The sequence below is a fragment of the Xiphophorus hellerii genome, chromosome 17, assembly GCF_003331165.1.
Source record: "Xiphophorus hellerii strain 12219 chromosome 17, Xiphophorus_hellerii-4.1, whole genome shotgun sequence".
NCBI classification, from domain to species: Eukaryota; Metazoa; Chordata; class Actinopteri; order Cyprinodontiformes; family Poeciliidae; genus Xiphophorus; species Xiphophorus hellerii.
In genome coordinates, this window is record NC_045688.1 from 11,335,912 (window position 1) to 11,359,916 (window position 24,005).

Genomic DNA, 24,005 nt, shown 5'->3' on the forward strand with positions numbered 1-24,005 from the left:
TTAAAATTCAGTTTGAATTTGGAAAAAGAAAAAAGAAACAAAACAAAAAGGTCCCTAGAATTTGAACTTCAGAGAATCTCACCAGCTCGGCCTCTGATTCAAACACGGCGCTGCGTCTGCCGCAGCTTGGAGCCAAACACTGTTTAGATGCATTTGATGCCGCTGCCAGATCCAAGCTCCAACTTCAGCAATGACTGGAACAAAGCGAGCTGCCACAAGCAGTTGTCAGTCTGCTCCAAAGTCCCTTCCAAATATGTAACCGGTTTCTATTAAAGGTAGTCAAAGTCCCACCAGTAGTACTTATAGAATAGTTTTAGAATAATGACAGTTGATCAACTGGAGGATCAACTTGACATTGTGCCGTCTCTAAAATGGCACAATGTCAAGATGCATCAATTGTAGATAGCCCCCCGTTGTTCCAAATTATTTTCTCTCTCTAAAACTTAACTGTACATTTTGATTGATGCATTAATTTTTAATTGGCTTTTGAAACAATTTCTGTTGGTCCACAGTTTTTGACTAAGAATTCACATTGCTTGTGTTTTTATCTCGCTGCCTGTTCATTTTGACAGGCAACGTGTCAAAATGAACGGGGCTTATATGGTTAAACTTCTTCTTCTATTACAGAACTATGAAAGCCACTTACTCCATCAGAAGCCCTTAAGGTCTATTTGTAGTCCCAAGAACTGCGTGATAAACTCAAGGGGATCGTTATTTACAGCATGTTGCATCAACTGCAAGATTTTATTTTTTACATGCGAGAGATTGCGCTCATTCAAAGTGCAGCTTAAGGCATTCTCCTTCAGTGTGCTGTGCCTTTAATTTCAAAATACTTCTCCGCCATGCAGCGTCTTTGTGATTTTTTATCTGTGCAATGTGTTACACAAATAAAATTTAGTGCCCACTTCCGATACTCTTTCTTTGAACACGCACAGCGACAACAGAGTGAAATAATGAATTAAGTTGAGAGAAACTTTGCAACACACAATAATCAGTCTCCAATTCCCTGAAGCACCTGAAAGAAAAATCCAAGGAAATCTTAAGAGACCCTGAGTACTGCAATGAGAAAGTTCACCAGATGGGATTAAAAATGTGTTATTTTGAGGTAAAAATGCTAATAAACCTTTATTACTTCCTTTTATGAGAGTTTGGCACAAACTGAAGGTTTGGTATTTATGACAAGATTCCCTGTTCGATTGCATTCTTACTTTGCTGCCAAAAATATAAGGGTTTGGTGTAAAAGATGAAATAGAAGCTAAAATTAAGAATATAGAAATACAATTTTAAAAAAATACAAGCTATGCTCTGTCGGTAGCGCTACTCTGAATCACAACTAAAATAATAGCTGTAATTAGTTTAAGGTTGGGCCACATTTGAATTAGAGCAGCAACATAATTTAGGAAATTGAGGTTGATAATAGACCGTGTTCATGGTTTACAGTCATTCAAGCTGGGAAATTAAATCAAATTCATTTGTGGCTTTAATAAACATCGCCGCCCTGGAGTTTTCGATTCACGTGCTGCAGCATGGGAAGAGGGAAAACCTACATGAGATTTTATTGTGTACTTTCCCCCCTTTATCTATTCCCACCATATGAGTCACAAGAACACTGGCCAATCAAACAGTGACAGACAACTTCTCATTTCTAATAACCCAGATTGGCATTGGCTGGTTTTATATCCTCATGACATAACCTCAAATACTGGAAAATACTATCTTTCCAGTATTTATAGTACATTTAAAGCAAAAAAATTTGTAATACGATCCAACTGCATTCATTTAGAAGAGGGAAAAAATGACTTTGAGGTGAACGACAAATGATGTCCATCTGGTTATGACACAAAAAGAGATGGCTGCAAAGTTGTTTTTTTTAAATCCATGCGATTAGCTTGACTTTTTCATACAGCATAGAAAACTTTTTACAAGTTAGCTTAATGCAGTTTGAGAGCGACGCCGTTTTCGATGTACCTCAAGATTACGTCAATATAAATCTATGAATAATGCATAGTGAGTCATTTATACGCCACACAAAATTTGCAGTGCAACACATGTGGGGAACCCTGGCCAAGCTAAAGGTCATCCACAAACAATCTCAGTCAGGCAGCAGCTGATTTCCAATAACCTTAATGCTTTGGAGACAAATCACCTGCATTTTCTTTAACGTTCCCATTCAAAATTATGCTCCGTGTTAGAATTTCAAGATATAATATTCAGGTTGATGCCTCGCTTTAAACTTTTGTAAGGAAACAAAAAAGAAAGAAGCCAGATTTAAACAGAACCAAGTTGTTGTCATAAAGCCCCCAAAATTTCCACTCACTTCGTTTGGACAGATTTTCTCCTGCAAAACATGCAGCTGCGGCGATGGAGCGCGTCGCCCTGATTTACAAAAAGTCCCTGTTATCTCCAGCCCCGCCTCGCACCAATCTGAATCATCCCTCAGTGCAGGGCGATAATCTTCAAACGAGGAACCGGCGAACAAAAGAAACATCAGCGGCTCTTGTTTGATTTGATTTCTCTCAGCTGTGGCTCTCAGCAAGGGGCTCCCTCTGCTGCTAAAGCACAGGGAAAAAATAAATAAAAACAATAAAAACATGGAGAATTTTTGCTTCTTTTTTTCTTTTTCACACAATCTGTTGTTTGAATCGCACTTGTCAACTGCTAGAATTAAAAAGACACATAAGCAGACTTTCTCTCTTGCTCTGCTTCTGTGGGGGGGGGCCGCATCTCCATCATGTCTTGAGTGGGCGACTGGCTGTGACTGACACTGCCAGATTAGCCTGTTTAAAAAAAACAACAAACAAACAAAAAAACAACATATGTTTGCTTGAAATACATTCGTGCGAACATGTGTTTGCGTCCCACGACTTCCAGAAACAGGAGGGTGGGGGGTATTATTTATGAAGAAGCATGGAGACAAACTGTTAGCACAGCCACAGGCATGAGGTTGACATAACGCAGAGATCCTGCGCACACACACACACACACACGCACACACACACACACCCACCCACACACACACACACACGAAAAAGAAAAGAAAAGGGAGGGGAAAAAACCGCAGAAGACTCCCACACACAAATTATCAGCGGACGTACAATAGCGGCACGCGGCGCGCGCGCGCGAACAGGGAGACACGCGCGAGGCTCCAAATCGTATTAGGCAAATGAGAGCGAGGCACCGCAGAGGCAGGGAAAGGAAAGGCGCTCTCTGTTCGAGGGCTGTTGCTGTGACAGATCCTGGAATAAATCATGTTTAGTTGTTGTTGTTGTTTAATATGCAAATCTTCCATTCAAAGCGCAAGCCGGTTGTTAACATGTGCGTCCTGAAACACAGGGAGAAAAAAAAATCCCCCACCCCTCAAACACAAGCATATGGATTCCTCTGTGCCAAAGAAATGTGTGGTCACACTGCTGTGGAAGAGCGTGGGATAAACGTGGATGCGAAAAATGCCATGGGCGTCATTACCGGACTCGTATGTCACGATCGCACCGCCATCGGTCGGCCCGGCGCAGCTAATGATGACAATGGGGCGCACACTCAAAGACACGCCAACACACACCTGAAATGCATAAAGGCTTCAGGAAAGGATGTTTAAAATAAAATAAAAAAAACACAAAAGAGTTGCACCCTGATGAGGACACTCAATTAGGCCCACACACGTACTTGAAAACACGGCATCACAAAGCGGCGTCCTCGCAGGCGACACACGTGTGCATAAACAACCATAGGGCGCAGGAAATGAAGTGGCTGTTGACAGATTTCGAGCTCGTAATAGATACCCACACTTGGCTGCAATTTTTATTTTATTTTATTATCATTATTATTATTATTATTTCGCTCAACCTTAAACTTACTTGCAGGCATCGCTCGACACATCGGTTTCTCCTTCACAGACGCATCTGAATGTCTGATTGAAATCGCACTTTGGGCTCCGAGAGTGAAACGCACAGGGCTATCTGTCTCCTGCAACTGGTGAAGGAAGAGGTGTCACCGCTGCAGAGACCGATAAGGCTTCAAATGGCTGCCGCCATTGAACTTTATCTGGCCTATATGGGTGAAGGGGCTGGATGCTGCGTGGGATGGCGGTGATTCAGCACGTGCAGTGCTTGGGAAAAGTGTTCATACCCCCTTGAACTTTCACACGTTACAACCTTAATCCTTATGAACGTAATTTACTGGGATTTCGTGACAGATCAGCACAAAGGAAACGTGGTTTAAGACTTTTCAAACATCTGAAAAGCGTGATGTGCATTTATGTTTAGCACCCATTTAATCACCCAAAGTAGAACATTACTAGCATTACATTAGGTAGTCTATTTGCTGGCGTTTTTTCACCCTATACTCCAATTCCCCAAAACATCCAGTGCAACTCTATGTGAGATTCAATCTTGGTGTAAATCCAGCTGGTCTGCGAGGCGCGTAAGAGCACATTAGTGAACAAACCGGATCACGAAGAGCAAGGAAGACAGTAGGAGGGTCAGGAAGAAAAGTTGTCACGAAGTTTGAAGTAGTTACTCAAACTTACCGAGACATCGCTGCCCTATTAAACTGACAGGCCGGGCAAGGGAAGCATCGTTTAGAGAAGCAGCCCATAACACACATGTTAACTGACGGACTTGCAGAGGTCCACACCTCAGGTGGGAGAGTCTGTTGGCTTAAATCCAGCCTTTATGGAAGAGTGACAGGGAGAAAGTTATTGTTCGAGAAAACCGATAATAGGTTCCACTTGCAGTTTGTCAAAAGCCACGTAAGGGAATGTGAAAACAACTTAGAATTGAATTAGGAAAACTAACACTGCATTCATCATCAACAAACCTTTCCACTTTGAGACATGGTAGGGACAGTATGAAGCAGATGCAGGGATTTTTTTTGTCCCCGTCAAGGGACAAACAGGCTGGTCAGGGCAACAAAGAGAAAGTTGGAGGCAAATACAGGACTATCCTGGAAAATAACATGTTAAAGGGCTGAAAAAAAATCTTTAAACTGGAGTGAACGTTCACTCTTCAGCATGACAATGACCCCAAAGAGCCAGTGAGGCGATGTAGCTCATAGTTATATTACACTTATATCCAATTAAGAATCTGCAGCAAGACATTCAAAGTGTCCAGGGAATGAAAGAGAAAGTACAGCAACAGATATAAAACTTTGGAACATGAATACAAACGCCACCACACTTCTAATTTTCCCTCGACTTCACAAGTATTCACTTCTTTTAGTTGATCAATCAAGCATCCTACATTTAGGTTTGTGGTTGTAAAGTCAAGATGAAACAGAAACGGTCACAGAGGGGGGAAAATTAGACCGAATCCTACCTTGAACAGACGCAGGATGTTGGCCACCATGATGGACACGGAGCTGGACGCGGCCCCGATCACGCCCACAATTTTGTCGGGCTTGGTGAAGATCGGAGGGTCTCCGTTGGCGCAGCGGACGTCGGAGCCGTCCCTTTCTATTAGGGCCTGCACAAACGTCAGGGACTGCTCCAGAGCGTACGTGTCCCTGGAGCAGGTATCCAAGATCCGGGCCCCCAGCGTGATGTTGGGCAGCAGTTCGGGATCCTTATTGATCAGGTCAATGGCAAACATCATGGCCTCCAGGCGGTGGATGCCCTTCTCCTTTTTCAGCTCCCCGCAGGGCGTGCCGCGATCTCCCCGCGAATGCACCGGGAAAAGCCCGCCGAGTATGATGTCGCCGTCCAGTCGGATGGAGTGAGCGTATTCCGGAGCGGCCTGGGGGTCTATCGGGACTCGCTGAGGGGATGTGACGGGAAAGAGCCAGGTGTAAGAAGCAGCCAGAAGCAGGAAGATGACAGAGGGAGAGTGGAGGGGAAAAGTCGGGCCCCACTGAGATTCCATGATCAAAGAGGCTGGTAACAGAAAACGATCCGAGAGTCTTTAAAGATTATTAAAGTCGGCCCTTTTCTACTGATTAATGAGGCGGGGGTAAAGGACCCCAGGTGCGGAGTTAGCCGAGACCCATGAGCAAATCATAATCCAGGGAAAACAGAGCACGGGCAGGAGGTGTAGCAGGAAACGTGGCACTTCAGCTGCGAGTATCTGGTTCGGGGGCAGAGCGTGTAAACCACAAGTCACATCTTTTGCAGAGCCTGTTGAAGAGAGAGAGACAAGACATGTTGGTGCCATTAACTGTGCAAGGGTCAAACTGCTGCAGGGTAGCAAATCTCACATGGCATGTGGAAAACCCTGACCAAGATGAATGAAGCTACAAAAAAAAAAAAGGATATACAGAGGCTCTCAAAAGTGCATAATCCCCCTGTAAAAAATGCCCAATGTAACAAAACAATTAGACCACGATGAATAATTTCAAGACTTATTTCACATGTGACATTTATCCTCTAATGAAAAATGATTGCGCTGAAAGGCAAAAAGTTAAATGGAAAAAAAGAAAAGAAAAGCAAAGCAGTGGATCAGGCTGCTGCCCGCCATTAAACTGAAACCTGGTCATGTTTGTTGCAGTGTCTCTCTTGGCAGAATCCCCAACCGGTCTGTCAATGTCAGACACCATTACAAACGTCCAGTTTGTCGTGGAACTTTTGTCCCACGTTTTCTGCGATTGCCGATTACAGTTTTCATGATGCCACGGATTCTCCTGTCATTTGGATCCTTTGTGACCAAACGATGGCTTTAACTAAGCGAAGGGAAGTCGAGGAAATCCAATTAAAACTGCAGTTCAGGTTTAATTCATGTGGTGGCAGGCGTAAACTCCAGAAAACTGAATACGTAAATGGACCAGAAGGGGTTTCGGTGCAAAATATTCGTTAAAGGTGTGCAACTAGATTACTGCAAAAACCCATTGGGAGTGTGCTTATTGGACAGCAAAAAAAAAACAAAAAACGTCCCAAGCAGTTTCAGTTTGTTGTCGCCTCTACACCCTTATTCACTGCTGGCAGGTCAAGGAGAGAAACGGCTTACGGAGGACCTCGTTGAGGAGCTCCTCGGGCTACTCGCATGACTACCTGCTGCAGTTGTGACGAAGCAGAAGGAGAAGGTGGGGGCGGTGGGGTGAAGAGAGGAAGGAGGGAGAAGAAAGGAAAGAGAGATAGAGTTCAAAAATAAATAGAGAGACAACAGAAACATGAGGCAAGCGACGGCATCGCAAAGACACAACAGAGCCGCGGAGCGACTTTGCATCTGCTGCAGTTAAATAAACATATATTCAGTGTGTGTCTTCCTCCTAGTAGGATTCAAACTCAACAGGTAAAGTGAATGTTAAAGGGTTTTTTTTTTTTTATTTGACATCAACATCATTAAGTGTTGAAACGCTTTATCGGCTTTCACCCACTGCAGGAAGGTTCCGCCTTCACCCCCGGTTGTAATAATGTCATGCTTCCTCCACTGAGCTGCGCAGCAAGCAGCCATATTGTTGCAATAAGTTGGTCGGGGACTGAAAATTGCTTATGACGAACTGGCGGATTTCTACACGGCGTGACTGCTAATGTGCTTTCATTAGCCGAGGCCCCTGGGAATTTATTTTCTCATTTGCCTCCCCTGATCTCAAACCCTTGATTTTCTTTTCTTTTTTTTCTCCTTCTTCTTCTTTTGTGAGTGCAGACAGGGTGAAGAGGCAATTTGTGCAAATTTCTGGGGCCTAAATAAATATTTAAAGATAATTAATCGTTAGCTTGACAGCCAGATTCAAGGAGAAAGAAAAAAAATAATATTTTCCCTTTCATTTCTTTCGGTGAGCTCCATGGCAACAAATCTAACACTAACACTTTCATTTTTGGCAAGTACGAGTATCCAGTTTGTGTGAATATAGCCGTATAACTTCAGCCTAGTGTGGAGTGTTTTGTTCACACAAACAGCCATACATCGTCTGCTACATTAGCTCCCTAAATATGCAGCACTTTTTCCTCTACACTTCAATAATAATAAGAGCATAAATGCCAGTACTCCAACCAATCCCAGCTCTTGATCTAGCGAAACAGATTTAGATTTAGATCCACGAAGGTTCTGGAAAAGACATTTAATAAAACTAAAACTAGAGATGCCTCTAAAACCATGTAGGGCTTGAAACTGGACACTGCTAATATAAGCCACAAATGTTTTTTAAGTCCAAAACTTGAGGAGTTTTTGTAGCGGAAAGGTATTAAACCAAAAGGCACCCCTCGACAAACTCCTAAAGTAAAGTTAGTCTCATCTTACTTCAAACTAGACCCGGCATCAGTGGAACAAGCAATCAACTGCAATACCAGGAAGCTTTAAGTGGATAAGTTACACTATTACTTATCCGTTTTTGCACTCTAATGGGTTATTTTAAGAAAAATAATCTTACAGCATGGTCTACACATTCATCTGAAACTGTAGAATATGCAATTTTATCTTTAAATCAGACTGCTGCAGGCTTTCTTTGGAAGTCAAAAATACTGCAGATTAAGCGATTAAAAAAAATTATAGAGACGAAACGTTCACCATCCACAGATAGCAGCGCAAGAAGTACCCAAGCAATAATCACCAGATAATGTCACATTGGAAGCTCTGCAGATGTTCTGTCTGAACTGACACAGATGTTATTGCAAATCCATTTAGGCAACAAGTCTTGATTCACAAAATTCAGATATTGGCCCAGGTAACACACATTTTTAAATGTTTGGCAAGATGAGAAACAAACACCAGTTGACATAACCACGGTTACCAAGTCGGATAGCATTAAACACAGGTGTACTGGTGTTAAAGTAAAGGTCATTACCTCATGGAAGAGCACGGCTTGGTTCATCCTCATGCTTTTCAGTCTTTAGTAGTCGGGCAGCTTGAGTTAAACTTCCCCTTTGACAACTACCCACCTAAATATGAAGGAACAGTGACCTTTTATCTGACAAGCAAAATATAAACAACCATAGTCATGGCATTGTCCCTTCAAACTGGAGATTATTGCTGAGCCAAGCAGATGTCTGATTTCCTTGAAGAAGCCCAATCCTTGCAGGTCAAGTTCATTATTCCAAATAACCAAATTTCAAGTGCCAGCTATTCCCTAACTGTACACAGAGATCCCATTCCCATGGCCAACGAAACAACAGGCAGTCCAACTTGGAAAAGGGGTGAAAAAGTTTCACACTGAAGGTAGAAAACCATCCTGCAAAATCCAGAGCAAAACAGCAGGGGTGTGCTGCTGAGAGACTGATGTACACAGCTGTGATCACTCAGCTAGTGATTGATCAGTGACAGGGAAAATACACAGGAGACAGAGAGCGAGAGGGCAGAGCTGATCCAGAGGGACACGAAAACTAAGATAAAAACCTCCCTTTTGATTCTTTGACAATAAAGCCAGCCAGGCAAACCTGAGAAGTATTTTTTTTTTTTTTTAGAGGCTTTTGTAATGCTGTTCTCTCTCAAAAAATAAAATAAAATAAAATCATGAGTTTTTAAGTAAGCACCTCATCTTGAGTTTCCATCTTGCAGAACTGGGCTGCCATAAATCATTTTCTGGCTTGGACCCCCCCCCCCACCTCTTGCTATTTAAGACAGGCGAGCTTGTACCACCCTGCAGGAGATCCTGCTCCTAATCTTTCACTGCATCTGTTCCTGTTGGATCAGATCCCGCACTTTTGCTCCCAAAAAAACCTCCCCTGTGGTAACACAAGGGCTCTCCTGTACTCAGCCTTTAGAAACAAACTTTAGCGCCCCCTGTCCCCCCCCAACCTTGATTTTGTCCACACAAAGCCCCACGAACAGGCTTGGGAGTCTCGGTTGACATCACGGCTTGACACTTGATGAATATAATTCACTCCTGTCCCAATTAATTCATCAGTTCCTCCCCACTCAAAATGGAAATAGGTCAAAGCCACTTCTACAAGCCAAGCAAGCAAGCAAGCAAGCCCCCGCTACAGTTAAAGCCCCCAGCATTATATAGGCTAGCCAGCTCTGATTCATCTGCAGACACTATAGTCTACTTACTGCATCATTGTTTATTAAACACTTTCTCCTTGGCGAAGTCACAGAGGGTTTCTTAATGAGGTTTAGTGGCCCCAGTAATTCTGATGTGCAGTATATGTAACTCGCATCTGTTTCCGAATCTGTCTAATTAAAGTCCGGCACATCTCAGAAGCAGAGGTTCCTGTCGCAACGTTTTATTTCACAGCGCTTTGCACAATTACTCATAGCCACCGTGGCTTCCCGTACCTTGTCACAAACGTCAACGAAATGCCGTTCGGGATTGGTGGGACCGATTTGAATTCGGCCACCTTTACTGCGACGACCCTAAATGAAACCGGGTGCATTCAGCGGTCTCCAAATGTCCCGCGATACAAAAGACCCACATCATTTTTTATTTCTTTTTAAACAGTATGAATACCACGCTTTTTCTGAAGGCCTCAAGCGGAAAGAGCAACGCCGCTAACTGACAGGTCAGACGAGGAGAGCGTTAATCAGAGAAGCAGCCAAGTGGCCCAGGGTAGCCGCAGAGATCCGTCAAGATCCACAGCTCATGTGGAAGAATCGGAATTAGAATGCACTCCAGAAATCTCGCCTTCAAGGAAGAATGGAAGGAAAAGAGGAAGCCATAAGGGGGACGCAGCAAACGTGCAGGAGAAGGCCCTTTGGTCAGATGAGACCAAGTTCGAACGTTTCGCCCAAAACTCTACACCGGCTCCCCCCGGTCCTCTGCTGAAGAGAACCGCTATGATGACATGATGATGATGATTCCAAAGTGATCAGGGTTAATGGGAAGTTTTATGAAGCGACGCCCAAAGGCAGAACAATGACCATAAACATACTGGAATGGTTTTGATCAAAGCATATTCATTTGTGCAAACGGTCCAGTCAAGAGTTTCTGGCAACACCTAAACGACGACATGCCATCTTGTGTTGAACTTGCACATGGAATTCAACCACCTCCCCTCCTCTCTCCCACCCCCCAAAAATACTCAAGCTTTTAGCTGTAACACGACAATATATGACAAAGTTTAAGGGATTCGTCAGCTGCAGGCATTAGGTAACAAGTTCAAATCTGTTCGGTTTATTCAAGCTGCAACTGCACGCAAATGTCTCCAGAGGGACGCTGAAAAGAAACAGATCTGATCGGGGTGAAGGAACCGGCCTCCAGCCTCATTTACACTCAGTCTCTCTGAAGATTATCAGTGCCTTGAAGGGTGAAAGAGGTGACATTTGTGTGTTCGCGCTCACATACAACCCACCTGATCTTATGCTAATCATCTTGGGCTCTTACTCCTTCAACCTCAAGATAGCTCTTATGATTCTTCTCAAATGCTGGGGGAGAGCGGAGGGGGGGGGGAAATGATTTAATCTCTCTTGTGGCTGCCTTGAGGAAGAGGAGGAGGAGGAGGAGGAGGAGGATGATGATGAGGGTTCCCCTGCTGTGATGTTTAGTGGCTCAAAGATGAAGAGGGTTGAACCCTAAAAAGCCTTCAGTGAGCTCATCACTCTTTTTAATTTACACCCTCGGCTGGTTGTTGGGAGTTCATCCCTCCACCTCCGGCGACTTCATTCTTATATCTGCAATCCTGTGCAAGCCACAGTTTGCCTCCTCCTCTTCCTCCTCCCAGTCTTATCCCTTGCTGCATGCAGGCCCCCCTTCCCCCCCTTTCATCACTGGTTTTAGAGAGAGAGTGGGTTTGCTCTTCTCAGAAAGAGATAGCTCTTCTGCCCTCTTCCCCCCATCGTTTCTTCCTCACTCATGGTCCGAGAGTTGTTGGTCAGCGAGTCCCTTTGGAGCACTTTTCTCTTACTCCCTGGAGCCACTTGCTGATCTTTACCTCCATTCCTCTACCTGAGCAGGTCCTGCGTTTTGGACTCTTAAGGGCGTCAAACAGATGTATGAATCAAAAAATATATACAATCATTTAGAAACACGAGTTCAAGTCCAATTGCATTTTTTCGCCAACATTTCGCACAGAGAGAGTCACGCGTCTCGGAGATAAAATGCATATTGAGAGAGTTGGAGATCAAAGTCTAGGCGTGTGCGCTGATTATGCATCCCCAATAGGCTCGATTCCGGGGGTTCTGATTGCAGCCTAATTAGTACCAGTGCAGAGAGAGACAAATGCACTTTGCATTATTTCCTATATACCTCCAGTACGACAGTATGCATCAAGTTCAGACATCCATACTCACCCAACAACTACTGCGCAGCGCATGAGACAATCTGGCATTAAACACCCATCACCGAAGGAATGTGAAGACACCCACGGAGGGAGTATTAAAGGTAAGAAAATCAGAAATTCAGGTTCCACCCACGATGTGGAAGAGGGGAAGCATCCCGCGGGGTCCCTGTCCGCCTTAGGCAACTTCCTTGCGGAGCTCAGCAGTTTCACAGCTCAAATAATATACATATATATTTCGGTCCTGGTGAAGAGAGAGAGAGAGGAAAAAGATGTCTCCAAAAATCAAAAGATTGATCGCAAGACAATAATAATAATAATGAAAAAAGATCCGCAAAAGGGCATGGAGCCGCAGTCGTGACGCAAACTGTAACTATTAACTCCGCACTTGTTTAAGGAGACAATGGAGACAGAGGCTGTCTGTAGAAGCCGATGACCAAGAATGAATCTGAGATACAGAGAGAGAGACAGAAAGAGAGAGAGAGGATGGAGAGAGAGGTGGAGGAGGGGGAGACAGAGCAGAGGAATTTATGACACGCGGCACGGATCAATATTGTAGGTAAAACCCACCTGATTAGGGTGATCCGTAAGCTCCCACGCACACTTTGCGCGTGGTCACTTCTCCGTTAAAGTCTGCTTGTGTCTGCTCGTGCGCGCGCACACAACCCGCTCAGAGTCCTTAGTGCTGGTGCACGACGCACCAAATCAACGCCTAATTGCGCCACTATCCTCATGCAGACTCCCTCCTCCACAATCAATTAAGTTTATTACTGATCAATTGGATGCATTTCTGTCCCCCTTTGCTTATTTGAACACATTAATAAGTCATCCAAAAAAAAAGAAAAAAAGCACGGTTAATTGAACGAACTTCCCCAATTTATTTTCCACTGAGCCCATTGATTATCCCCTCCTTCAAAGCAGCTTCCCTTGTAAAAACCAGCGCGCCGTGGCTCTTTGTGGTAAATGGAATTAAACAAATGAACCGCGTCCCATCTGCTGTGTAATAACAATTTGATAAGCTGTGTGTGTGGAGGCAATAGGAACAAGACTGGGGTGTTCCCTCTGACTGACAGCGTTGGGGGGGATGTGAACACGTTCAATTTGTCGATCTTACCGCGTTAGAAAAACAGAGGGGCGGGTCAATGGCACCATCTTGTGGCAAGAGGGGATAATTACAACGTCAGATAAAACCAGATGGTGATTTTCTTGCCCAAAAATGGCCAAAGTGCAATGATCCAGTGCATCTGCATGAATAAAATAATCATCAAAAGGTGTATTTATTTTGATTGTTCAGATTTAAAAAGTGATGCCGGCCACAATCAATATTCCTTCTGAACTTGTATAGTTCAATTTAAGGGGAAGTTGTGTCACAGCAGCCGGAAGCTTCAATCTCCAGGTAGTGGAGCTACTTTGAGCTGCACATCAAGTAGGCTGAGAGCCTGCAAGGTGATGTTGGGTTTAATTTGACCATGACGACAAAAAATGACACGCAGTAAGCAGATACATTTGAGTTTATCAGATTTGACGAAATCCAATGAATTCAGATTATATTCTCAACATTCAGGAGGTTGTTTTTTTTAAACATTGGCTAAAACTATAGAGTTGAAGATGGGAAAGTCTGAGCTGTTATTGGAAAAAACAAATCTCAACTATGGCTGCATAACTTTTTTTCCATACAGATGAGTCTTGTGAATATGTAAATGTTAGTTTCAATTCAACTAAAGAAATAAATCATTTTTTTGCACTTTATTGATCTTATCAATAAAGTGCAAAAAATATATTCCTTTTTTGGAATATCTTGATATTCCTCAGAAAGAAATTCCTTTCTGAGGAATATCATTATCTATGTCATTCACTGCATTCACTAAATTGTATTCATATTTCAAATTGAATTATTAGCATTAATTAACGTTTTAATGTTATAATTCATTGAAGTGCATTTGCCAATTCTTTTACATTTCTTTTGTGCCCCGCCTCCCCCAGGCCGGTAGGGGGCCCTAATGAGTTGAAGAAATTCAACAATTCATGATTTAAAAAAAATAAAACCGACTAACACAAAACAAACACAAATCCATATAGAAATCCACTCGGGGGCTTTTGAGTAGTATGTTTTTATTTATTAAATAGTGGCTTTTAACATTCTGGTCACATCTGAAAAGGCTTTTCTACTTCTGGTGGTCTCTAGAGGAAAAAGCTTAACATATCACAACATATGATGAACAAAACTTCAGGACAAAAAAAAAAAAAACATACATGAACTAAACCCCTCCGAGTCATGTCTTTGTGCTCTCATGTTTTAACAAGCAGTAAAAAATGAAACAAAAACAAAACAAGTGACAAGTGAGCAACTTAAACCTGCTGTAGAATGACACGCCCACAGCTCAAACATGTTAGAAACATCTGGGCAAAAAAAACAACAACAACTAGTAAGTAAATAAGTACATTATCTATTATAGCTATTATTTATACCATCCGACATGGATGAGTTAATACACAGTATGTCTGCTGCAGAAGCCTTTGTTGTTACAAAAATAAAGGTTGGTCTTTCTTTGTTTCTGCTGTTTGTTCTTTTTCATGGCTTACAGTTTGAACATTAAGACATATCTACATTTGGTCTTCCTCACTTTCCTCTGATCTTGGTCTTCTTCATTCCCTCCAAACTCTTCCCAGTGTCTCAAAGACTACCTCTGCGACCTTCAGCAGTCGCCATCTAACAATCGCAACGGTTGGACTCACAGAAACACATTTTTATAAGCAAACAATGCACAAACTAGTAAAAATAAACATATTACGTTGGTAAAGATTAAAAACGAAGATCAGACAGATAATGTAAAAATGCTCCAGTGTAGAGATTTGTGGAGGGCTTTCAGTCAGGGATGGTTTTGCTTTCTGTAGACCAGCTCTTAGGCACTGAGGATGTAAGGTAACATAACAGCGTGTCTAATAGGGCTGTGGAAGGACATAAGGTCAATATAAAGGCAGTTAGAAAGTAAATTCTTCCAGTTAATGTCTTAAAAAACTACAGCAGTAAGACTGTAACCTGTTGCAAATTTTTACCCTCAGTCTCACTGTAGCTCTGTCTTTCATACATTATTTAAAGTTTCAAACCATCTGAAGAAATAGATTTAACCTTCAGAGTCGCACCAAAGCTCGATCAGACAATTAGGTTTTAGCATAAACAACAAAGACTGGGTTTTGTTTTATAATGGGGACAATTTGACTGATTTTTTTTTTTTTCATTTCTGAATTAAAACAAATTCATATTCAAGGTAAGTTCACCTTTGCTAGTTTTAGTGCTGCCAAGCAGCAGAGAACAACAGCAGATTAACTCATTTGGAAAATAAATGAGGGTTGGAAATTTACATCTTTCACACTTCCCAAAAAACTCAAGACTGTAAACGAGGAACTGATTTGAGATGCCAGTGGAATACCCTTTAACGAGGCATAGTTCAGCTGAGGAAGATTAAGTTATAATATTCTTCATTTTTAAAGAATTCAAAAAATATCTTTCATATGCAACCGGGCTGAGCCCAGAAATCCAGTTTCTGATTTCCTCGTTCTCACTCATTCACAACTTGCTAAATGCAGGATAATATAAGCAAAGCAGTAAATATCTGTAGTCTGCATATAGCTCCATATTTACATGAGTAAATACAGATATGTATATGTACAGCAGATTGGAGTCTTTGTGTAGATAGCAGCAGGCTGTCTGGCTTCGTTATGAAACTACATATTGTCAGTTTACAACAGTTTTTTTTTTTTTTTTTTGGTTCATATGCAACTATTCTCTTCTGTAAGGCCCTGCTTAGTTTCTTCCTTCATGTTTCCAGGTCTTCCTTGTACTTCCTCTAGTAGTCTCAATTTTCCAGTTAAATGTTTTGATTTGCTGTGTAATTGTTTGTGGCTTTCTGCTCTTCGTTTGTGGCGATCTGCAAGTCGAAATGAGAGAAGGAAAAAAACGAAAAACAGTGAAATCATCAGCACAAGTTAAAGGTGAACCGAAGTTAGAGCACTTCACCCCTTAAACCTTTTTATTCTTCTTTGCAATATAACCAAAAATGTCAATGTAATTTAGTAAATTGTGATTCTTAAATGTTCAAATGAAAATCAGAGGTTTTCTAATTGGATTTAGCTCTGGGTTTTGACTAGGTCAGTCTAAGACATGAATACTCATAGATCTAAACAAGAAATTCCCTAATTTCCCAGGATTTTGACATAATCAGCATCCACAGCCAATGTATTGGCCAACATGTTGCTCTTATTTATTTGAAATACCTGTTTTTCTTTAATTGTTTATCAGTATTAAGTAGAATCCAAATGAGTCCTTCACTTTCATGCACTACTTTGTGTGGCTCTATTTAATAAAATCCCAATAAAAAAGGAAGATTGTAGTTTCAATGTCATAAAAATAGTAACCTCTAATTTATTTATTTATAAAACTATAGATTTAAAAGCCTGAACAGAAACGCGTCGCCATTTTTAGTGAGCAGAGAGAGGCAGTGTGATACACAAATAGGTAAATAAAGAATGGAGGAAACAGCTGGTCAGTGTGCTGATTAATGGCTTCGTCTCTCTACCAGAAGGAGTCGTCTTCTGCACAGACAGAACCAAAGCTTACTTTTGCCACACACAAGACTTGTGGTAAGCAACATCTTAAAAGGGCAGACTTTTAAGAATGTGCTGAGGTACGCAGCATTTCAGCCTTACTTAGTGGTTTCTGGTTGCACACACACTGTGAGGGGAGGAGGGAAAAACAAAGACAGGGAGGAAACCGGAGGACGGGACAGGAATGAAGAAGAGTCGGTGTGAGAAAGGTGAGTGCTGTATTCTTACACTGCGCGTTTCACCAGAGCAGAGATTTGGAGCGGGTGCTGACTCCTTTCCTCCTGCTCACTGCTCCCACCGTAGCGTTTCGATGGCTCCGCTTGTGAGACTCCAGGTACAGCTAGATTTCAAAGGTAGAGAGAAAAAGAATTGAAGAGGAAGCAAAAATAAAATAAAGTTTATACTCGTGGTGCGTTCACACCACAAGCGTCCGACGCTTCCGAGTTCGACACGTGTGCACTTTGAATGCAGACGCTTGACACTTTGCTCTACACAGCGTTTTGCACGTCAGGCGACTCTGGTTTACATTCAAAGTCTATGTGGAAGCACGTTGAGGGCGCGCCAGACACGTCTACGTTGCTCTAGCCGTTGTTTTCCGTTGCTGGCCTACTTTCCGGACGTGTTGGGTGCGTTGGACACTCTTGGCGCGTCAAACGCTCAAAATCGCGCCACGTTAAGATGCGTGAAGAGCGTCACGTCGGGCCCTCGATGCGCCACCACACAGGCTTTGAATGTAAACCAGCCGAGCCTGATGCTCACCATTACAGAGATGTAACCGTTAAGGTCAGTTTTTATCCCATCATTGGCAGATTGTTGGAACCAATAAATGCCACATTTACATAATTTGGGGGATTTTATAGTCAGCACAAAAGTTTTAAGACTGGTGGCAACCTTGTTTTTCCACCAAGTTTCCTGCCTCAGTGTTTTAACATTTCTTCTTTTTTTTTTTTTTAATCAGACCAGTGGCGGTTCTCACATGAATGGCGCCTTATGCTGGCCAAACAGCCAATTAAATTCATATAAAATGGGGTACAATGCAGTTCTGTCCTCCAAAATAAATAAGCTGGTCTCTCTATTCTCAGCAGCAGATAGGGGACACCTACTCAACACACAGGGATGAAAAGCCCCATTGAATGCACATTCATAAAAGCAATAGAAAAGCTGACTAGGGCACATCTGATGGACAAGTTGCATTTTTTTCCAAAGTTTGAATCTTGGCCTTTCTTTTCCTAAGACTTGCAGTATACGAGGCAAATCCTGACTGGTGAAGAGCCCTTCTTGCTTTTTTTTAGGAGGATCTTTTCAGTCCACTAACATTTTTGAGAGCTGAGGACATGTTGCGGTTAAATGGGGTTAAAAAGCACAAAGCTAAAACTTTTACATTTTGATCCTTAAAGCAGTTTATCACTGCTGTCTTATGGCATAATGTTCCATCATGCTGAAAGAAAAAAAACATTGCTCATCACAGTGTTGCTTCTGGTTTGTTGGGCAAATTGGCCCCGGTAGGATTTCTGGCTCCATTCTTTATTTGGGGGAGTGTTTTAGGCAAATTGAGGCAAAGCAACTCATGTCACTCCAGCACATGAGGGACCTCTGCATGCGAAGCGTCCGCCTTTTCTCTTCAACACAATTCTTTTTGCAAAAGTCCTTGGAGATACTATCTCCATACTGTCAGTCAAATGCTGGTACTTCCAGCATGACAGGAGTCTGTTTTCATTGGAGTTGAGGCTTTTTGCTGCCCTTGCTGACACCAGATGCAGCGATTGTGCATAGAAACACTTGCCTGTACCTGCTGCCATTCCTGAGTAAGAGTTGCACTTAGTGCGAAGGGAGCCCTGGCACTTGCTTGAATTTCTTGGGTACTCCACAAGTTTCATTTTAGCTTTTGAATTTCTTCTTTAAAATATTTAATGAGTCAATAAATCAGTCCCTCTAGGATGCTGCAATGTTGCGATCGCAACTATTGATGCAAATTCACTCACCACTTGAAAGTTTTGCATGAATGTACATTTTCACGAATTACCACAACTTTTTGTAAGACCATGTTACAGTAAAAAAATGTGCAACTCTGACGGCAACATTTTGAAAAGAAGTGTCACAAAATTAGTAGTTTTATGCCGCAACAGTCACAAAAAAACATTAAAATCCTGGAGGGACCGATAAATGTTTTATTTAGGTGCAATCGCACAAGACATAAAAATTTGTCATTTGTGTAAACCTTTTTGATGAAAAAATAGTTAAACTGTTGTGCTCTAATATTTTTATTAGAATTAGTAGGAAGCCAGACTCAACAGAAAAAATAAAAAATAAAACTGTAGTCGAGTTTGTGAAAAAAGATTTCCTCTTTAGAACCAATTTGTTTGGCTAATTAAAATCCCTACCTTCTTAGCAAACGCCCGCCCACACTGGTCACAAGCATGAAGAGAGAAATTCTTCGTCACTTTGACTTCAGTGGATGACGTCACGGGGCTGCTCTCTGATTGGACGTCGTGTCGCCGGGTGTGCGGGGCTTGGTTACTGGATGAGGTCGAGGAGGGGGCACTGCGAGAGAGCGAGTGTTTCTCACTGCGCCGGGTCAGAGGAGGGCTGATGGGGCGGGACTGGTGAGCCGTCTGCTGTCTCTCCTGCTTGCGGGTGACGGGCGGGGAGGGAGTCGAGACCGGAGATGAAAGCTCCTGCTGCTTCCTGGTGATGGGGGCGGGAGGCGGGGCGGAGGCTGAAGTGGCGGTCGAGGCAGACGTGGAGGCTTCTTGTTTGCGGGTGATTGGGGGTGATGGAGAAGAAGAGGAGGAGGAAGACGATGACGAAATGTGACGCCCGTTCATCTCCTCCTTGACGCTGCTGCCTGTCCTCTTGGTACTGTTCAGGACCACCTCTGCCAGCCTCTTCACCGCCCTGCTCTCCAGTTTGGGCATGATCTTTGCCAGGTATTGCGACGACTTCTTGTGGACGACCGTCACGTGGCGCAGGACGTCACGTTTGCGACGTGACTCGTAGCGACACAGAGGGCAGCGGTAGAACTTGATGAAGATGTCGTTGCCGTCTGTGTGCAGTTCAATGTGCTTCGTTAAGTTCTGACGTGAGCTGAACTGTCGTTTGCACAGCTTGCAGAAGAGCTGCTTGAAGTCAAAGCCGACTGACAACTTGCTTAATTTGGCTGCCATGTTTGTGCATGTGTTCCCTCCACGGGACGAGGATGAAGATGTGGATGAAGGTACCTTCGGACTGGATGGGGCTTCCTCCTCTTTCACCTTCAGAACAGCTTGTGGTACACCTTTAGATGTCCCGTTGTTGTTAGAGAGAGATGGAGCAGGGCTGCCGTCAATGTCATCATCTTCGTCTGATGGCTCCACTGCTTCCTCCTTCACTCTTACATTGTTGCTAAGGCTAACATTAGTGCTGCCCGTGCTAGGGGTGTTTACAGCAGGAGCAGGTGATGGTGTGCCACCAGACTTGTTACTTTTGACACTGTAGATCTTGTGCACGATGCGCATGTGTCTCTTTAACATAAGCTAAAAAAAGAACAAACAAAGTGTTTTTTAGAACACGCCACCAGAAAATCTCACCCAACACATTTTACATTACAACCACAAACCTGGATACGTTTCCCTTTTCATGCGATAGAGTCAAATCCTTTTAAAAATGATGCTTTTCGTGCAATCTGACTGAGCTTGGGGTATTTCAAAAAGCAGAATTTTCAAAGTCTTAGTCTATAGATATGCAGATACAGATATCGGTCCAAAATCAGCCAAAAAATTTGTATCGGATTATACCGGCCTGCATCTAAAACAGGGGTGGGCAACTCCAGGCTTCGAGGGCCGGTCTCCTGCAACTTTCAGATGCATCTCTACTTCAACACACCTGAGTCAAATAATGAGACCATTAGCAGGACTCTGGAGAACCTGACTGCACTTAGGAGGTGATTCAGCTGTTGGATTCAAGTGTGTTGGACCAGGGAGACATCTAAGAGTTGCAGGACACCGGCCCTCGAGGACCAGGATTTCCCACCGCTGGTCTAAAATCTCTGATATAGGCATACGGATGAAAACACTCCACTCCCGTATTTAGTCCGGCCCAGAATTTAGTCCATCCCTATCATTTGTATTAAGCAGTACTTGCATCTCACACAGATCTACTGGTTAATAATAAATAATAAATAAATCTCATATCTATTGTTGCTGATATCTTATTGGGTCAATATTGGTGTTGGCCAATAGTGAAAGCTGCAATATGGGTACCTCATCAGAAGTGAAAAAGTTGCATCGGGACACCTCTGGTTCTACATGTCAATCGCTTTGACACAGTGTGTTCAAAGCAATTACATGGCACATGTTTTTAGTTTGATATATATTTTGAAAACCATTGACCATTTTCCTCCCACCTTTCAATATCCTACTTTGCACTGGGATACCACACAATATTCAAATAACATGCATGATTTGTTGTTGTAATGTCACAAAAAAGGTTCAAGGGATGTGAATATTATTAGAAGGCACTGGAAATGCTTTCATAACCAAAGCACATTTGATAATCAGTGAAAACCAGTGATAGAGTCAATCCACCAACCTGGGAGCTGTAGTTCCTCTTGCACAAGGTGCATCGACATGAGGCCGAGTTCGTCTGCTTACTCTGAGGCTTCCCTTGGGCTTGGTTTGAGGTGGATGTTTTAGAGTTCACAGGAGTGGTCTTGGAGCTGTGGGCACGTGTTGGGGAGGAATTGCTGCTCTTCTTGGGTGGTGTGACTTCCAGTGAGAAGGGCTGGCCTGGCCTTGACGCGATGTTTGGTGTGATGGTGTCCCTCCGTAGACCCCGGTGCACCTCGTCAAAGTGCCGCCGCACGTTGGCTTTGGTGGCGAAGGTTTTCAGGCACACTGGGCAGGACTTTCCAGTTGGTGTACTGAGAGTCCTTGGTCGGCCTTCAACAACACAGAGATACATATCTATTCAGACTGATCATTTATTTTTTCAAACTAAAAGCACAGTTTATCTAGAAACTGCATCTCTTCAGCTAAAGACCTGAAACTGGACAAGAAAATGTGTTTTTTTCTAATATCATGAGCTAGTTCTTTGAATTGATATGTTACAGAACTCATTTCTATTCACTGTATAATTCCCTACCTTTCACCATGGAGAGCAGGCTTGTAGGAACTGTGCGCGTCTCCGTGAACTTTCGGAGCTCCTCGAGTTTAGTTTGGTGCATTTTGCGGCAGTGACGCCTGATACTCCGACGGGAGTTAAAGTCTTGGCCACAGAGACAACAGGAAATGGTCACATCTTCAACCTGGATGGTCAGAAAAAGTAAAAACATATTTTGTACCAAAAGCAAGACAGACCTTGTAAAAAAAATATTTTAAAAAGACTTACAAAGAGAGTCGTTGAACAACTAATTTACAACCTACCCCACTGTTGGAGCCCTCGTCTTCAGGTTTTGGATGTTCCTCTTTCGCCTCATCGTCAGCCTCCCATGTCTTCGGTCCTGGACTGCCGTGGCTCTCAGGTGCATTTGGCTGACTGACTGGATTGTTTTCCACACCCTCCATGGTCTCTCCTTCCCAAGCAACAGGACTCTCTCTGGCACTGTGATGAACAACAAAAACAAATGAGTGACCTAAGTCACTTCCCCACAGCCGTCAGAGCCATTACTCCCTGCCGCCCCCCCCTCCCACACATATCATAACCTCGCAGTCACACATATATATCCCCCATCCCCACACAGCCATATTGTTCTGCACTTTGCACTGTCACATTATCCGTACTTTGCCATAATTGGACCTGCTGCTACTTCTTTGGATGGTTGAGTGCCTTTAGTTAATTTAGTTGTATATATTGTTATTATTATTATTGTGTGTTTGTTTATTTTTACTGTATATATTTGACCTTTTGCACGGGAGCTGCAATGGAAATTTCGTTGAATTCTGTTCAATGACAATAAATGCTATCTATCTATCTATCTATCTATCTATCTATCTATCTAAGTCAATAAAATACATTCTGTTTGTGAATTTAAATGCATCGGGTTTGTACCATAAATACGTGTTTGTCCCTTGTTTTAATAAAACGTACCTGGTTGTGTGTGATGGAAATCTCGCCAGCTCCTCGTCTGTGGTGAGGTACTGGAACACCGCCTTGTTGGTGGTCTGAATGGGCTCTAATCGGACCACATAGTCGGGCCGGTCAGCTCTAGGATATATAGCATCCAGTAAATCCTTCATGGCTACACTCTGTCGGTCATCACCAGAAGAGCCTGTCAGAGAAGATCATCATCCATTACTTCAAACAGAGTTCAGGGGTAGGTTTGTTACAACATAATGCCATTAACCACACACACAAACCTAGTGTATTAAAATAGGCATTTGTTTTTCAGTTGTGGTTATTTTATGTATGATTGTGAAAGCTGGGGTCAGAACTCCACTGTGAACAGTAAAAGATGAGGTAAGGTGTTGAGAGAATTCTCTGAAAGAGAACAGCGTTATAATTTCACTGTAACTTTTACAATACATTAGAAACGCAAGTCAACATATAAAACAGAGCAACAGCCGTTGTCTTGTTTTATTTCTTTTGTCAACAATTATTGCAAACTTCAATAATCAGGATTGTCAGGTGAGTGAATCTTACAACAGGACAACTGACGGCCATGCTCTCCACAAACTTTACACGTGCTTAAGAGCGGCAAGAACAAAGCTAATGTCAAAAAGAAATCCATAACCATGCAGGGAACACGGTAAACAAGCGACAAAATGCCCTCAGGTTAGATAAAACAAATGCTGAACCTTTTAGATGCCATACAAAACGCTGCGTGGCAACAAACCAACACTGAACATTACAGTGAGTATATATCATGACCACTGTGACATACAGTGGTGAAAGAACCAAGCTTTTGCCACCATGCCACCCGCTTCCCTACGGCTTCCCTGGTGTAGGGAAGCAGCAAAGCTCCACAAAGTTAACAGGAAGAAGGATGATGATTTGAACCGTTTTTTTTTTTTTTTTTTAATGCATCCCTACAGCAACACGCAGTCAGGATAATTAAAAAGAAACCCTCCAGTCAAAGCTACTATGGAATGGTTAAGATAAATGCATATTCATGTTTCTCCCATATATAACACTGTGTTTCAATATATAAAATTCTGTGCGACAACATTTGAAAAATTCAAGGGGTATGAATAATTTGGCATACCACTGAATCCGTTTAACAGACAAAAATAAAGAAACTGAAACAGCAGCCATTCATTTCAAATCTCTGAGCTCATACATCGGAATCAGATGAAAGCTTTAGAATCAAAATAGACAACATAATAAGTCCTGCCTTCAACTTTCTGTTTAA

The 24,005-nt window shown here is 42.8% G+C and overlaps 2 protein-coding genes across 5 annotated transcripts in view; both read right to left on the reverse strand.

The window, feature by feature from the left end:
* Positions 1-12,782, reverse strand: part of grm8a (glutamate receptor, metabotropic 8a) — a 237,515-nt gene extending 224,733 nt beyond the window's left edge. The window contains exons 1-2 of one of the 3 annotated variants that reach the window (XM_032589755.1): positions 12,647-12,782; positions 5,313-6,106 (exon numbers count right to left, since the gene is read on the reverse strand). In XM_032589755.1, coding sequence (XP_032445646.1) covers positions 5,313-5,855 — 543 coding nt within the window. In that variant the 5' untranslated portion in view covers positions 5,856-6,106; positions 12,647-12,782. Of the gene's footprint in view, positions 1-5,312; positions 6,107-8,709; positions 8,815-12,089; positions 12,529-12,646 lie in introns of those variants that run through there. The other 2 variants (XM_032589754.1, XM_032589756.1) reach the window with 2 other exon arrangements.
* Positions 12,783-14,171: 1,389 nt separating this feature from the next.
* The window catches only part of znf800b (zinc finger protein 800b), a 30,181-nt gene continuing 20,347 nt past the window's right edge, over positions 14,172-24,005 (reverse strand). For both annotated transcript variants that reach the window (XM_032589773.1, XM_032589774.1), the window contains exons 6-12: positions 22,745-22,925; positions 22,081-22,258; positions 21,800-21,962; positions 21,248-21,597; positions 19,063-20,193; positions 16,910-17,021; positions 14,172-16,005 (exon numbers count right to left, since the gene is read on the reverse strand). In XM_032589773.1, the coding sequence (XP_032445664.1) occupies positions 16,920-17,021; positions 19,063-20,193; positions 21,248-21,597; positions 21,800-21,962; positions 22,081-22,258; positions 22,745-22,925 (2,105 nt within the window). In that variant the 3' untranslated portion in view covers positions 14,172-16,005; positions 16,910-16,919. The remainder of the gene's footprint in view (positions 16,006-16,909; positions 17,022-19,062; positions 20,194-21,247; positions 21,598-21,799; positions 21,963-22,080; positions 22,259-22,744; positions 22,926-24,005) is intronic.